The sequence below is a fragment of the Poecilia reticulata genome, linkage group LG4, assembly GCF_000633615.1.
Source record: "Poecilia reticulata strain Guanapo linkage group LG4, Guppy_female_1.0+MT, whole genome shotgun sequence".
Classification (NCBI taxonomy): domain Eukaryota; kingdom Metazoa; phylum Chordata; class Actinopteri; order Cyprinodontiformes; family Poeciliidae; genus Poecilia; species Poecilia reticulata.
The window spans coordinates 1,276,409-1,294,168 of NC_024334.1; the positions used below are offsets into that span (position 1 = coordinate 1,276,409).

The window sequence follows — 17,760 nt, forward strand, 5'->3', positions numbered from 1 at the left end:
TTAGTTTAGGTTGATGGTTTGTGGTAATCGTTTCTGTCTTATAGTGTTTTCCAACCTAAGCTGTGGATCTGAGTCAGTTCGTGGGGCAAGGACGCACAGATGTGAGGTCAACGCCGCAACTGCAAAAGGGTGGAAAATGCGTCACCTCAGGCCAGACATCAAAGAGAACCCCATCCATCGGGGATAACGTCAAAAAGAGGTTAGCAGGGGTTTTAAAAACAGGTCCATAAAAACTGCCCCTGTGACGGCCTGCAGCGACAGCCATTACTGGCAGCCTGTTGTCATAATAAGCTAGCATTAGCTAAGAAAAGGTTACATAGAGGCTCCACATGGGCAAGCACATTCACACTGGGAGACACCCAGAGGTGTCAGAAAAGTGAACATGTCAACATTAACTTTTATTAGTAAATGGAAAAGGGAGCCTAATTATGTTAGCAAAACGGACACAGAGGGGATGCTAGGAACTTCAAAGAGCACAGAGGGTTATTTTTGGCATTTTGTCTTAGTTTTCACTTAAAAAGAAACAGGAGGGACATGTTACCTAATGAACGCTAAGCGGAATGGAATCTCTTTAATCTTTAAAAAGGCATTTTTCTTACTTTGAGGTTTATTAGCCCCTTCTTTCATGACACAACATGACATTTCTAAGAAAACATAATGGCTGTGTGTACATTTCCTTGCTTATTAGTTGAACATGAACACATTTGGACTTCAAAACAATTACTTCAAAGAACAATTTTATTTGAGAAAACATTTTAAAACACATGGTTCTGGATCTAATAATGTATTTGTTATTTCTTCTTAACACAGTCTGTATGAATGAGCCGAATAGAGGCATATTTTGGTTACTTCCTGCCAAATCTGCTTCGTCACTATGTTTGACTGCATCCTCTCTATCATCACTCCATCTGACAGCTGTCCGAAGCTGCAGCTGAGTCATTTCCAAGCTGAATGTGATGAGTCAGAACACACTCTGTTTCATTAGCAGGATTCTCCTCAGTCACTGTGACTTCAGCACTTTCTCTACAAGTTGAGGCATTATCAGGAAGGTGGTTGCTTAAACACTGATCCCTGCTGCCAGTTTCCTCCTCTTCATCACTGCTGTCTACAATCTCTCCTTCCTCTTGTTCTTCCTCCCCTGTGCCCCTCTTGGCCTTTTTCTGCAGCGGTGGTTCTGTTTCAGGAGTTATGTCTTGGGTTCTTGTGTGAATGTTTGCTTCCTGCGTAGCACAACACCCTTGTATTGGTTGTAGATCTTGGGACCCCTCTTCCTCTTCCTCTGTCTGGTGCCCTGAAACACACCTTGTTGCAGAACTTGTACGGGCTGACACAGGTTCAGCTGAAACGACATGAGCCAACTTTTCAATAAACAATGTTTCTTATGTTAACTGCAGACAGTAGAACAGATTCTTGCCTGGTCATGTGTGCAGATGATCAATGATCTCCATAAGGAACATAAACATGGAGCACAACTGGAGTTTAATTAAAGGAGCAGTGTCATGCAAAATCAACTTTTTTGAGCTTTACATCATGTTGGAATACTATTCCCTCATCAAAAACATACCTGGAGTGTTGCCTTGATTCTTTAATTCATGTTTGAGAAATTCTTTCCTCTCCCATAGCAACTGTGCAGATGTCCAAAACGCCTGGTTGGACCTAGCACCACCTTCAAGGTGCAGCTGCTTCCTTGAGCTGCAGTTTCCAAGCTACTGAGCTTCTGCCTCACATAGAACCCCATTCCACTCCTTCAGACTAGCCAGCAGTAATTAGCAAACACCTTGTGAAACTGATAACCTCCTGAGCTCATTATACAAGCTGCTTCTCATTGCAACGCTGGTAAAAATGCTGCTAAAGGATTAATAGAGAAGTCATATTGTGATAACTTCTTGGTTATCAGGACTTTTTGAAGCAGCATAAGCCCCAATTTCAAGGTGTTGAATCAGGAAGGAAAATGTATTTTAAGTCATATTTGACATATATTGCATTTTTATAACAATTAAAAGTGACAGTTAATTTACTATGCTGTAAAATGATACTATGTGCCTGTAAAAGATGTAATACTGCCCCTTTAACAGAATGCATCAATAATAAAAAATAAAAAAAAAACTAGTAGAATGAATAGTTTTAAAATAATGACACAATCAGAGGTATACTGATTGCAGTTTTCTGGCTGATCACTGATCTTTTTTCCTGCATTGAGCCTCAATATAGCCAAACTTCGTCAAGTGCTTGTTTTTTAAATAGCATATTAGATTAGTTGTGTTGATGCATTTTGACGTGTTTCACCCCCGAGGTAATTTTCCACCGCAACGTGCAAACGTCTCCATTCACTCTCAGAGCGTTATAATTTCACACGACAGGATGTGTCGCCGCACGGTTGCGCAGTCTGAAGGAAAGAGGAGAAAAGCTGCACATGCAGGCTGCGAAGTGAGATAAATGCAATCGGTTTTGGGGATCGGCATCAAGAGACAGTGATCGACGATCACCGATCATACAATTTTTCACGGAAATCGGCCGACTATGATCGGTGGCCGATCGATCGGCACACTACTGTCTTTTTGATCCTTAAAATACCAACATTTCAACCCAGTTTATTCACAGACACCAGCTTTCACGTGCTGAAAATGGACACAGGTTGAATTCTGTTTATACACTGCCAGTCTCTCAGCAAGAATCTATCCTCTGCCACAGTATCTGACTGTGTGTTATCACTTCCTGCCCTGTTTCCCTGAGCTTGGCATGGGTAATTATCAGGATGTTTCTATGGCAAAGTTTATAGGGAAACAACATGGTACCAGGGGCTTATCACTGAAAACACACTCTTGGACTAAAATTACCTCATTTGTCATTTGGACAGTTTGTTCTGACAGTGTAATGAAAAAAGGCTTGTGTTCTATTTTACAACCACAAAATGGAACTGCTTTACACACAATTTGGTTCCCGTGTGCAGACCTGAGAAGAAATCCATCAATGAGCGTCCATTTTCATGGAATGTAGCAGTGTTTTCACGCGACTGACACCTCTAGACTTCAAAACACTTCAGGGGCAGAGGAAACCGAGCAGAAAATGAGGGGAAACAAAGACCGATATCCTGTTTTCTCCTTCGCGGAGCTCATGAAGTCACAGTCGAATAAGCAAGCTGTGTTTGATCCTCTCTTTGGCTACTGTTTCTGTCGAGGTTAAGCTGGTGTGCATGATCCTGAGCAGAGCACACTCATTTCCGTTGGGTTAATGCGTTACCATAGAGAAAAATAAGGGAACGGAGTGTTTTAGAGCCTCAGCTGGAGAAAGCGGGACATGATACAATGGGGTTGGAATCGGCAGAGCCGAGAGAGTTTGGTGTTTTGGGACTGCTCTGGGTCTTGACTCATGTCGGACTGTACAAATTCCATTTGTTTAGACTAAACTGTATCAAAATCTATATTCCCAATAAAAACTGGCACTGAGTCTTAGTCCAAATGCAGCTGTGGATAAATTTGTTTTTCATCAACCAAAGTTTGAATCAAATATGTGATTTGGGATTTGTTTACCTGGTCCTTTGAGTGGGTAGTCCTTCCAGTGATCTCTGAGAACAACATGCAGTACAGGATACTCAATGATTGTTTTATAACTCAGGTTATCCCTGAGGCTTTTCTCAACGTCCAACTCGTGGTACCTATGTCAGATCACAGAGAGAATCAAGCAAAACAAAGACATGATTACAACGCAATATCATTACAGCATGCTAGGTAAATTATATGATCACAAGACGCAGAAGGCACAGCTTCTTTTAAGCGATTGCTGACAATAATCAAAGGATTAATAGATAATTAAGATCTGAATTTTCAACAGCCAAATGAATATCATTTTCTGGCATCACATATTGACAGATGCGGTACTTGGCCAAGACTTAGCAGCATCTCTAAGGCACATGGGGCAGCACTCCCCACCCTTGTGCAACCATGTGCAGAAGATGACATCAATGATTGCCTCAGTCAAGAAATTTCATAAATCACAGGACGAAACGGTTCACTGGATAAATAGGAGACATGCTCTAATTTAGGATGTATTATATACATCAGTGATCGTTCTCGAGCCGTTATTTCCTGGTCTTGGTCTTGGAGGGTGCGGTCTCCATCTCGGTCTGGGTCTCCAAAGAACTGGCCTTGACTTCAAGTCTGATTTGACAAATCTTCATTACTCTCTTACTGATTTTCTAAATTAAACTATTGTGCAATGGAAGTCCATTAATTCAGTTAACCCTTCTAGTACTAGAATTATAAAGGTTCGCATGAGCTTATTTTTTATATTTTTGGATGCTGCACTGCCATTATTTGGAGCATTTCAATAACCAATACATCAATACAATTCTTAAATCCAGGTCTTTCACAATTTATATGTTATTAATCCATAACAACACAGACTGTGTATCAAACTGTGACTGCATTTGAAATATTAGCTTATTTTGACATTTATTAGATTAATACTTTGGTATTTTTGGGAGAGTAATTAGATGTTTTTACATAAATGCTTATATTTTTGTTCAAAAAATGTTGTTATGAATGATTCAGTCTTGGTCTTAGAGGAAGTAGTCTAGGAAAAACCAGTCTTGACTACATGCCTGCTATAAGTATCTATCTATATGTTTGCCTGTTTAATCACTTAAACATTTCTGAAGGTAATGTACAAGTATAGAAAAGATTTTGGACTTCCTACTTGTTTTGCTCAATGACACAATTACCCCAGGAACATCCCACTTCTAAAGTCATTCCAAGAGCTTTGTTAGAACAAGCAATGAAACAATGAAATTTCACTGGAACAAGAGCTTAAAAGAAACTGCCCTCCAAAAGAAAGCAACTTCCCTGAACAGGCCATGTCAAATGACTGCAAACAGCTTATGTAGATTTAAAAGCACCTGAAAATTGCCAAAGTGGCATTATTAACACAACATAAAAATGTGAAGTTTATCTATCAATAATAACACTGTTTTCCATCCATGTTACAAAATTAAAAAGCATAAAGTTTTAAGATTACTGCTTGGAGTCAATTCAGGAAGAAGGTGTGTAAAAAGTAAAAATAGCAACCAAAAGCAGAAACTTATACTTAAAATGTGCTTACGAGGCGCCCATTATGTCCATGACATTTAGTTTATGGGTAAAATCTAATAAATACAAAAAAAAAAAAATGTCATAAATTTTGTTCTACATCCTTGTTTGTAAACAACTATAAAAGAAAGCAGATTTTTCCTCCCTGTGGTGTCAATGAGATTATTAAACCTCTGTCCACTTCCACATACAAAGCTGTGCAGCTCAGCCAAGAACATGAACACATCTGGTGTCTATATAATGTTCTCTCGATGAACAGAAGACTCAGCTAATCCTCTCTTGAGGGGGAGGTTTTGTTGTTTTCTCCACTGTTCTGCTCAAACCCCTGTAAAATAAACCCCCAGAGATTACAGGGTATAAAAAGGAAGAAACAAATCAACCCTTCTTTTATTATTATTTTTACTATACTGAATAACTACAAATCAAAAGTTGTTCACAAGCTGGCACCTGGTGAGACAGGGCACATGTAAAACCTACTTATGTCCCAGTTTAAAAGGTAATTACATATAACCAGTGTAGAAAGTGTAAAATGTTAAATGGGGGAGATCGTTGTAACAAATTCCATTTCCACGGTCAACTTGGTGTAATAATTACTCAGTAATAACAACATAACATTCTGGTTATTCTGATTTGGAAACAGGATGGCACTAAAGAAGTCGTCCCATACTCGTTCCCAAATGATGGAGCTCAGTCAGCCTGATCTGACCTGACTGAATCTGGGATCTTGTTCTTGGTGCCACAATCCATAGGTAAGATGTGGGATTCACATGCACCAGTTATTTGAAAGCTTTACTTTCTTCACAGTAGCAGACCAATGCAACCGCTGTATTATAGCAGGGAATCAGTCAATCAAGTTTATTTGTATAGCACATTTCAGCAACAAGTGCTTTATCTCATAAAAACATAAAAATATAAAGTCATAAAAGACGCCACACAGTCAACAATTGAAACCAGTAAATATTCATGTTTTTGTCACATGCCATTGTGGGAAGCCCATCTCCTATTCCATCTCACCATCACTCATGAACAGCACACAATAATACTTAAATCGCTGTGCTTGTGGCCAAGACTGACCTCTAACACAGAGGGAGCAATCCACCTCATGCCAGATGAGAATCATGGCCTCAGACTTAGAGGAACCGACTCTGATCCCGACTGGTTTTCACTGCAAACAGCACGAGTACCCACTGAAGGTCATGGTTTGAAAATGTCAATAGAACATCATCATCTGCAAAAGGCAAAGATGAGACTTGGGTTCAAGACATCTACTCTTCCTCGAGTTCCTTTCAATGAAAGCAGCAAAGAGTATTGGAAAATGGGGACGACATGAGAGGCCTGTGAAGACACTGTTGTAGTAATCACTTCGACTAACTTCTAGAGAAACATGGATGGGTTTCTCTAGATCTTGCTGGGACAAGTCCTTAAATTCCTGAAATCTTCTTCAGTTGACAGAAGGATGACTTTGCAACTGTCTTTATGTGTCTATGAAGGCTGGGGTCAGAGTCCCTCATTGCACTCAAATTTTGAGCCTGTTCAGTAGTTTCTAGATGTAATGACTGAAACAATCATTTCAGTTTTGTTTCTGTTCAGTTGAAAAAAGTTATGGCACATCCACACATTTATCTGTTCTAAAAAATTGGTTCAGTGCTTGGCTCGGTAACTTCGGGGTACACTTGACTTCTGTACCCTCTGATGTGAAGTTACCCGTCTGTAGAAACACAAAAAGTCCCTGTTCTTTTGGTAAGACTGGAGCCAGTCAAGTATTTACTGTACCAGAGAGTCTTACCCAGCTCTCCAGTTGCTTCAATAATATGTCATGGCCAACAGTGCCAATGCTGCACTGAGGTTCAGCAGTACCAGCACTGTGGTTCTTCTATAGTCTGTCTTTATGTGGATATCATTGAACACTTAGACTAGGGCAGTCTCAGTAGTGTGGTGAGGACGGAAACCAGACTGAAAGACGTCAAAGCGGTTGGTCCTGTTCAGTTGTTACACATCTCCAGCATTAACAGGGAGTGTTTTTATTTTGTAGCTCGTACACATTTTGAAAGAGGACTGACAGTCTTGTAGAAGATTGTTTTTTCCCAAACTACATGTGGGCTATCCATACTTCTACAAATCCAAAAATTATCTCGAGAAAATTCATTTTTTTCCAGGCTTTTCAAGCATGCACAATAAACCTGTTCTCACGCCTTTATTTTATCCTTATTACAAGCAGCAACTCTTTAAGCAAACCTATAAAAGGTTTAGTTCTCTGATGTTCAGGAAAAGAGTGACAGAAAGCAGAAATAATCCAGGTCACACATGCTTTTCATGTGTGACCTAAGCACATAATTTACCCTTGTGCGTGCGAGGACTGAGGCAAACGTAGAGGATTGTGGCCAATGATACAAGTTTTACGTGTGTGGGGTCGGTTGGACCCCATTTCTAGACACAAGGGTTAATGGAATATTCTCTCCTGTAAATTTAGAACAATTTCAATAACAACACCACACCATCATATCAGGAGAGAATAGGAAGCATCTGTTAGGCAGAAATAAATACGAGCTTTGGGGCAAGATGGGCAACAGCCGATGGGCGAGCTCCGGAAAAGGTTGGCCACAAATATGTAAGAGAAGGCTCAGCTTACACGGGACAAAAACATCCCTGTCTCACAGGGCATTGGCATAAGCAAAAAAAAAAAAAAACAACAAAGTACAGACAGGTGTTTCCTTTTTCAGTCAGAAATGTAAAAACAACTTGTGTAAATCTGACACATTAGGAGGCATGGATGCTTGGCTGGCTGAGAGGAAAAGCAGAAGTGCAGGGAAAAAGGGAGAAGGTATCCTCTGGATCACGGCAGTGGAATAAAATAAAATAAAAAAATTAAAAACCAAACATGAAAAAAATTACATAAACAAATATCCAGGAATGTGTGAATGGTACTCTTGATGTGCTTGCCTTCTTTTCCAGTAAGAGGATGCTGCTAACCCAGCTATGTTTAGTTAAGCACAAGAACTTCTTTCTTGGACATTTCTCGAAGTCGTTCAACAACAACATGCAGTCATGCCCTTTGTGGTGAATAACCTCTTAGAAGCCGTTACCACCACTATCCATGACTTCATTAAATCAGCAGCTCAAGCCAAATTAAGGCTTTTCTTCATGGAAAGCAGTTTTCAAGAAGACCTAGCCCGTTTGGGTGTAAAAGGTTTTAGACTTGTTTTGGACGAGATGTCACTCTGCAGCGCCCCAACTTCAAATTATAGGTCTAATCAGTGGCCAAGCCTTCTTATGTAACTACGCAGAGTTAATGTAAGCTAATTCCCATGATGTTCATTTTAATGTGGCCCATTAATATTCATTACTAACTCAATTTTCTGTTATTCAACCGCTTGCTGATAGATACTAAGGTGGGGCAGGAAAGGGTTGCAGTCATCCAAAGTAAAAAGAAAAAAGGCAAGAATGATTTATAACGCTTAATGACTCACTACCATAGAATTAACCCAACACACACTAAGCATTCTTTCCAGACTTGCTGTCCCACACTGATGACAAAAACAAGGCTAACAGCTACAGAAATCTGTAGCGATCTTTGTCTGCACTGTGACATTCTTGTATCTCTCTAAATGTGTATATTTTGCAGTCTCTCAAGCAAAAGATCTTGTGAAGAATTGCTGTCATTATATATAGTGAAATTAGTTTTATACTGGAACGGGCTAATAGGCCGCTCAGAGACAAAGAAGCCAAAGCTCCAAACGCAACATAAAAACACTGATTACAGATTACTCTGAGACCAAGACCTTAATTTTTGAGACATATCCTGTGGTGTGATGACACTAACGTTGAAGCAGACTATTGAGATAATCTCGTAAAAGGATCCCCAAAAACTTTAATTAATGTAACACAGTTTAAAAGGATATTCTACGTTTTGTTAAGGAAATGTCAACTTCTGGATTTCAAATCGTTAGAATTTTTTTTTGAAAAAGAAACGCTACCTGATCTAATTTTTTAACATGTGGGCATCATACATCTAAGAAAAAACTAGCAGATATTCATAACCACCGCTTATTTCTACCTTGCTGCTGTTTGTGTGATGGGCCAGCCATGTGGGTATGTGGCAGTAATATTTTAAAGCATGTCTATTTTACACCACAGGATGGAAAATTGAAGCAGTTTTCAGTCACTGTGTGTATCTCTAGCCAGGATATCGACTCATGCTGGACATGCYTCCAGCTGGTGGGATTTTATCCCTTAAATACTCTGAACTGCATTGTCTTCAAAGGATGCAGAACAGTTTTCTCAAGAAATATAAAAACATGGCTTTTATATTATAGGCTTGACATAGCAATTTAATGAAACAGCATGTTATTATAACGGTAACACTGTAAAGGTGCAGCAAAAGACCGGGATTTTGTTCTGAAGTGTTAACACAAGCAAGCAAAACATGACAGTCTGACAGCCTGTGCTAAATCTTGGCAACTACCTACACTCATCTTTCAATCATTTTTTTTAACCATGCTGTCAGGAAATATAATTTATAGCCTGGAAATAGGAGTGCAGCCCAGCCCACCGGGCCAAACAAAAGAAGCGAGTATCTGTGCGTATTATAAGGATGAAAAATGGGATGGGAGGTTGCATGACGTTTCATTTGGGCCAAGGATAATGGTTATGAACATTTTATGATCATCAGTCACTCTGTGACAAAACGGAAATGGAAAGCAGAGAAAGAGGCTAAAATTGGGCGAGGTAAATGGATGTCGTAATCGCAGCACTCTCATTTTTTAATATGCACAAAAAAGCGAAAAATCAAGCTGCGCAATATTGTAAAGAGAAAAGAAGAGGTGCACACAAGACAAAAACTGGGAAGATTTGGAGACAATGTAAGGGAAGTGGATTTCGGATAAAGATAAAGCACATCCATCCTGGAATCTCACCAAAAAAAGGCAAGAAAATAGAACCTGATGCGGTTAAACCTTCTTGCCAAAGCTCTGCGTAGGTTTGCTGGAATTTACAAGGCAGTGATATCATGTCCATAAACTGCGTATTTTGATTTCAAGCATACTGAGTAAATCATTCAAGATTAGTAAGATTGATCAAACGGTCAGTACGGTCACACGAACAGGGCGTGGGATGAGTGCTGTGACTCTAGGATGTTTTTTATGGTCGTTAAAAGGCTCCGGAAAATATTTGAAAACAACAAAGATGCAACGACTTAAAAACAATTTCAAAGCTTTTGTAGACAAGTGAAATAATTGTAGCTGCATTCTAAATTGCAAGAAATACTTACAAAACGAGAAGCATTATGATTAAGAAATGTGGATCTCTACTTAAGGATAAAAAAGATCTTTCATAAAAATTATTTTAAAAGAAAATTCTAAGTACACAAAAAGGAAAACATACAAAAAGCGAAAAAAAAGTGTCTCACCTCACAGAGTTAGCCTTTCTCCCCTCTGCTTTCATGAAAACTTTCACATGTTTGAATTGATGATGCACATACATCTTCAATCTGAAACAGAAATTCACAATCATACAAAAACCTCAATAACTGTAGAAAAAATTATCTCCATTTGGGATTTATTCTAAAAAGTAAAAAACAACAGCAAAAGCATACAATTTAGACTGATGTGACCTTTTTTATATAGTCACAGAAATGGAGAAAAACACAAAGTGTTGACTGAGCAACGCAAAAAAGAAACCTAAACACACTGACCGATATTTCCAAGGCTGGGAATTCAGTTTCCAAACAAAGAAGGAATTTCCCTCTTAAAGACGGTTTACACACTCTGGAGTGTACTTCTTGTGCCCTCAGCTAGATATCGTAAGCTCAGTTTACCATAAACAACTTTTTTGTTGCTTTTCTGCTTAATGTTTTCTCCAAGCTCTACTCTCTGCCTGCCCCTCCTGAACTTCATCAGAGGGAATGCTAACCAACAGTCTAAGCCTTTTTTAACTCTTGAAGAGTTAACTTTGGAAAGTTTAAAGAACACGACATTATAAATACTATTACTTCTATTACAGTCAAATATTTCAAACGTCCAATTGTAAATCTTTTGGAAAAAGTAAAAAAAAAAATAAAAAATAGCTCTGATCCCTAACTTTGTTCTAAATTTAGATAGATCTTCAAACCTCCATTCCTTTCATAGATATTGGAAAATCTACCAAATTGAATCTATTTTTGGGCACTGATGGCATGATGGAGATTTTACAGTTTGGTTTTAAACATTTACCTTGCACAGAATGAGCGCTGGTGAGCTTTTTTATTGAAATCTTTTAGCAAAAAACTGTGAATTGTGTACTTTTAGATCTTACAGCAGCATTTCACACCGAACTCTCACCTCTTGTTTGGAACAATGGGTTGGATTTAAGGTGTACCACTGGATTGGCTTCATTATTATTGAAGTGATGGACCATTTAGTGCTAATACAGAAATGTGTCTGTCCACCTCAGCCTCTCTTTCTTGTGGGGTTCCTCAGGGCTCAGTTATTGGTCCAATTCTTTTTCCTTTACACATGCTTCCTTTGGGTCTATTCTTGCATCTTCCACTGCTACTACTAGACGACTACCTGATTTACCTTCTTCTAACACCTTGACCCCTCTAACACCTTCCTAGCTCTAAATTTTTTTGACAAACTGTGGCATGACATATTACTTTTGTTCCATTAATAAAGTATTTTCTACTGTACTCTATGATTCATGCAGCCATGTAGCCCTGTTCTTGAGATGTTTTAGCCTGTTTCATGTTTTCAGACTGGCTCGATTTCAGTGTTTTCTTGACTCCAAGGGTCTGTTAGTAATCACGCTGAGGTGTGGCTAGTGACATTGAACTAAGCTTTACAAAAAATGTGGTTAGTCATAGTTGAATCATAACTTAACAAGGTAGAGCTAGGGTTGGTTTGGGTAGCTTTTTGTATTCCTTATTATACATTTTCTTTTTCTGTTGTAATCAAGACCTGGATTAGAACAGATCTTAATTAGATTAAATTTTTTCCATAAATTTTCTGCTGAAGCTTGAGGATTATTCAAGCCAAAGTAACATTTCAAAACCTGCAATCTTACTGTTAAGCTTTTGCCTCTGTCGTGGCAAATTCACTTTACACAATAAGATGACATTTAGAATATACATCAAGGGGAAAATCGCTTGAAGTAAAAATCTAAGCTCAGTTGAGTCATGTAGAAATTTTGTTGGAAAATTTGATTGATAACATTGGCAATTCCATGAGATTAATATTCATTAGTGTAAAAAAAACCCCAAAGAATTAAGAAAGAAAAGCTGAAATCTCACTTTTGACGAGTTACAGGATCAGACTCTGTGGGGTGAATATAAGCAGTCAAGATCTGGATCAAGGTCTGGCTGTCAGACACCCTGGAAGAAAAACATATCCAAAAAGTACCCAAATCAAATCACAGTCATATTATCAGCATTATTGTATTATAAAGTCTGAGAAATAAGCCAGAAATATGTCATTTTTAAAGTATAACTTACCTCCTCTGACTGAACTCTGAGCTGCTCTGAGGAAATATGAGCTTCAGATGCCACAGGAATCGCTTTTCCCTAAATAGGATGCAAAAAATATACATTTTAAAAAAAGTATTCATCTTGTTGCCTGCTTTTGTGAAACTACCATAAAACGTTAATAAAACGTTATAAACGCAACTCTCCTTATTTAAATTGTAGTACTCAACTGATTAGGTCATAATCTGTCCTGGACAACACAAGCTTCTGTTTCTGTTCAGAATTGTACAAAATGGCAGGACATACATGGGATATACATGATGCCATGTGTATCATAAAATGTTGAGTTCTTTAAGAGCTACGCTTTAGCATGTAAAGATGGACAGAGTTTAGTTTTCAGGGTATTTAAGAAAAAAAATCTTCTAAGCATATGCAAGTTGTCTGCAACAACCAAAAACATATACTTTATAAATGTTCACAATTGACGACAAGACAGGGATAAGCTTATGTTATTTTTAATAAATGTCTTAATACTATGTTAAACTACTCCAAATAGCATAAAAATTCACAAGATGTCAATATAAAAAAGACTGAAAGTTTATTTTGCCACAGAGACTGAAAAGACTAAATGTTTCTGGTTCAAATAAAGCAGCAAGTTCTTCTTTTCAGCGTGACAATCCAATTACTACATATGCTGAACATAACTACAAGGACTTGATTGACCAAAGCCACAGAATTTACTATATTTAAAGATGAAGCTGGTTCATCAACCATTTTCTTTGGCAAAGTATACAGAGCAAGGCCTTGCATGAAATCCATGAGATGGAGATCAAGCACAACCTCAGAAAGATGAAAAAGTATAATTGTATGCCACATACAAGGGCTTGTTATTACGGCTTCACTACTCTCTAAGAAAGATTCAGAGCATAGCTTAGAGCTTTCTTTTGATCTGAGATATTTGTTTCTGCAGCTCTTTTTATTCATTAAATTTCTGCACACTCACTTTGTAGAGGTATCAACCCTGTTTGAGTTGGGAGAGAAATGTGGTCTCCTGTTGGAAACAAGTTCAGGACTCTAAAATGAGATCAATAAACTGTCTTTGAAGCTGCCATTATTTACTAAAGATGAATCCAAGAATTCTGTGGTGAAACAAGCATGCCTGCAAAATATTTTCTAACATCTCTGAGTAGAAAATCCACAGAGCACATTGACTTTTACTTTAATTTTTTGTTGGAACACTGTAGACTAATAACACAATGATGAAATTATCTTGTTTTTTTTTAACTTTATTTATATATTCACTAAGGATGGAAGGGCAGCTGGTAACCAGTATGATCGACTAAACAACTATGAACCTATTGGACACTTAAGAATTCAATTTTTTTCTGATCAGTGAACACATCATATTAAGCACCAGTCAGGTTGTTCTAACTGCACTCTTCAGTGACGATGTTGTTACTGAGTGAAAGCGTCTCAAAGTGTTTTATTTTAAGTATCAGTGAGGTAAGTTATTATCCCAAAGATGTCCAATCAGGCTGACAATCATTTCTAGTCCAACGTTGATTCCCCATCTCTTTACGGACGTTGCTCTGTCCCCTGATGTGCAGCCATGTTGGAACAGGAAGAGACCATGCTCAAACTATTCCCACTAAGTTGAGAGCATGCATTTTTTTCAAAATGTCTTATTGTGTAGAAGATTTAAGTTTCTTTCACTGCAACTAATGGGGCAGGAATAAAATTCTGAAAAACAGTCCTACACTAACGGGCTGCACAGTGGCGCAGTTGGTAGAGCTGTTGCCTTGCAGCAAGAAGGTTCTGGGTTTGATTCCCGGCCCCGGTCTTTCTGCATGGAGTTTGCATGTTCTCCCTGTGCATGTGTGGGTTTTCTCCGGGTACTCCGGTTTCCTCCCACAGTCCAAAAACATGACTGTCAGGTTAATTGGCCTCTCCAAATTGCCCCTAGGTGTGAGTGTGTGTGCATGGTTGTTTGTCCTGTGTGTCTCTGTGTTGCCCTGCGAGACAGACTGGTGACCTGTCCAGGGTGACCCCGCCTCTCGCCCAGAACATTAGCTGGAGATGGGCACCAGCAACCCTCCCGACCCCACTAGGTGTGTCGGGAGGGGACTAAGGGACAAGGGTGTAAAGAAAATGGATGGATGGATGGATGGAGTCCTACACTATAATCCCCTCTGGATGAGGCTTTACGGTTGACACCATGGTGAGTGCCAATGTTCAGATAACTGACATGTCCATTGGATTGCCAGATAGAGCATTGGGATCTTAACAGAAGTGATCACATAATAAAAATCAGTTTTTAAAGAAAAATTTTATACAATTGGTGAATTTAGTAAGCAAGGGAAACATAATTGGTGCACCTCTGTTGTTCATCTATTTTATTCACAATATCAATGTATTGATTGAAAGTTCTCCAATGTACTGAGTTGAAATCGTCCTTGATATTTCAGTGTATATCTAATGGCTGGTTGGGTGCATGATTTATGAGGTCATTATATTCCAAATGTTACACTTTACATGTTAATAGAATATTTAGCTAATTTGACTCACTCTACATTCCTTGCCCACATTAGATTCAGATGACATTGGCTACATGCAAAAGCTTTAAAACTGAAGGGAACATTATATTGATTGGAAATAAATAACATGATTAGGTAACAATAGGCTCATCTCAACCAAATATGGATCACAAATTTCAACATCAATATCACAATTGCACATCTTCCTGACATGTTACAGTTCAACTCAAGTTTATTTAAATACACGCCTGAGTGCAACAACTTATCTAAGTTCTAAATCAATTTCAGCTACAGCAGTAAAACTCAGAGCAAAACCACAGAGTTAGAATCCAATTCCACTCAATCAGATATCGGGATCCCTAAAATGTCAATCAGTGTAGGAAAACCAGCTCTACTCTTCATCTTTATGCAATTTCTTATACAATGTAAGCAGAGAGAAACGTGTAGGAAAACGAGAAAAAAAACCTTAAATAGAAAAATAATGGAGAAAACTAACAGTGATATTTCATGAGCTCTTACACTTAAATAGCTTTGATGTTTATTTATGGATTTAGAACATAGCGTTCCATCAGAGTGGACCTTTGGACAGGCAGGGAGAAAGATTGTGTGTTTAAAATGCTCAATGAAAGGTGTTTATCGGTATTTTGCTGTAATGAAAGGGAGATGTTTGCAATAAGAGTATGAGCAGTAGCAGTCGGCATGTTAGGAGCATAAACAAGGGGAGGGTGAAGGGTCTGCCTTTCCTGTTCCAGGAGATATGGAACAACTTCCACTTCTTAGTAACTGGAATAAATATGTTTGCTTTGTTTCTGCAGAGTTTTACCCTAGAGTGCAAGTCTCCAGATGTAAATGTTTGTACATGCAAATACACACAGGGGGCGGAGCAGCAGGTGTGAAACCATTATTCTGTCATTACCTCAAATGGAAACTATGTCTTTCCTTGGAAAAGGGACTTGCCCAAAGAAGCTTTCAATCACTTCAGGTAAGGCCACAATGCATTCCTGGGGTAAGCGCCATCACTCATTGGTGGGGAAAAAAAAAGAAGGAAAGAAAACAGCATAAAAAGTGAAAACAGAAGCCTCAACAACACAGGTTTGCATTCCAGAGGTCACACTGCAGAGTTCATCCACAGAATATGAACTCTAAAGGGAAGTCAGGGCATTCAATATTATATTAGGGTATAAATGTGCAACAGGTCAATCATGCACACTGGAAAAATATCTGTCAGGAAAAAAAAGGCTTTTGAACTATGCAGAGATTATAATGAAAGGGCTACAGTTCTTATCAATAAGCTGTCTGCTACCCAAAACTGCCGGGATTTAACAACATTTTTGCTTTAGAGGGATTATTCTTCAAACAGAAACTAAGTCTTTCTGAATGAATACGGATTGTTACAAGGCCAAAAAGTTTTTAAGAATGTAAACAAATAACATTAATGCAACACACGTGTTCAAGAAGTAGACTTGATCTTTTTAAATCTTTGTTAAAGCTCTGACTGAGCTACGGCCTTCTCCAACTCCCCAGCACCCCTTTTAAAATCCCAGGTTGTTGTGATGTAATCATTTGAGGCAGTGATATGTTCTTTCAAAACCTTTTTTCCCAAAAGTAACACATACCCTATCCGATACAATTCAACTGTAAAACACCCAAATGAATTAGAAAGAAAATTTGTAAAGCTAAAGTTGCAATAAACTGGCTGCAAATATGAACATTCTTAACATCTGTTCATTGCTTCCTTTACCTGAAGATAAAACAATATAATTTTACAAGGTTACTAGTGTGGTAGAAAAATAAATGCCACTCCTCCTTTTCAAACACCAGTCAATAGTGTGTCAAATAGCACTGCTCTTCGGTATTTGGAATTTCAAATATTTAACATATCCTCTATGAAAAAAAAAAAAAAAATCTGCAAATAGCCAGATTTTCCACAAATAATTTGGAGTAAGGTCCCACAGAAAAATCTGCAAAAACCAGACTGCGAAAAGGCAGGACTCCACTGTATGGCGGTGGCAGCATTATAATAATATGCTGCATTTGTACCATGATAATACTGGTCCACATTAAAAATGTCTGAAAAATGTTTTGCAGTCATTTATTATTGCCTCATTTATTTCAAACAAAAGCTGGACATTTAACAGGTGTGTACTCTTAACGTCTACTGTACATGTGAAGAAAAAAACTGATTTCTAACTTTCCAAAGTGACACAAGGGAATTATAGTCCATTTCTTCTGGCTCTGTAATTTTCCAATTTAGATGCATTAGTCTGACATTGATAACACTTGATAGAATGATAAACATATCTGATGTGTATTGCTGATTTTAACAATGGAACTTGACAAAATGCAATGTCTCTTACTGGTTTTCACAATTATTCACAGTATGGTGTGTATCAAGTGTTCTAATGTTTTCATGATGCAAAGCACTTTGAACTGCCTTGCTGCTGAAATGTGCGGCACAAATAAACTTGATTGCTCCTGAAAAGTTATTTTCAAAAACAATCACTAGCTTCATGAGATCTGCATAACAGTCACCAATATTTCCATAAATAACTAATTAAATAAAAACCATATGTAAAAAACAGACAGATAAATGATAAAAGTCATATTCTCATCCATGTTTCTTTTATGTTTTTGGCTGATTTCCTCCTCTGGGTTTTCCCCCTTTTGATTCCCCTCACTCAATCTCCTGAGCTCCCGTTGACTCTGGCTC

At 38.2% G+C, this 17,760-nt stretch overlaps 1 protein-coding gene across 1 annotated transcript in view; it reads right to left on the bottom strand.

Moving 5' to 3' along the window:
* Positions 1 to 720: 720 nt before the first annotated feature.
* znhit6 (zinc finger HIT-type containing 6) overlaps positions 721 to 17,760 on the bottom strand; it is a 30,868-nt gene continuing 13,828 nt past the window's right edge. The window contains exons 6-10 of the mRNA XM_008406206.2: positions 12,547 to 12,615; positions 12,346 to 12,426; positions 10,489 to 10,569; positions 3,531 to 3,655; positions 721 to 1,339 (exon numbers count right to left, since the gene is read on the bottom strand). Coding sequence (XP_008404428.1) covers positions 900 to 1,339; positions 3,531 to 3,655; positions 10,489 to 10,569; positions 12,346 to 12,426; positions 12,547 to 12,615 — 796 coding nt within the window. The 3' untranslated portion in view covers positions 721 to 899. The remainder of the gene's footprint in view (positions 1,340 to 3,530; positions 3,656 to 10,488; positions 10,570 to 12,345; positions 12,427 to 12,546; positions 12,616 to 17,760) is intronic.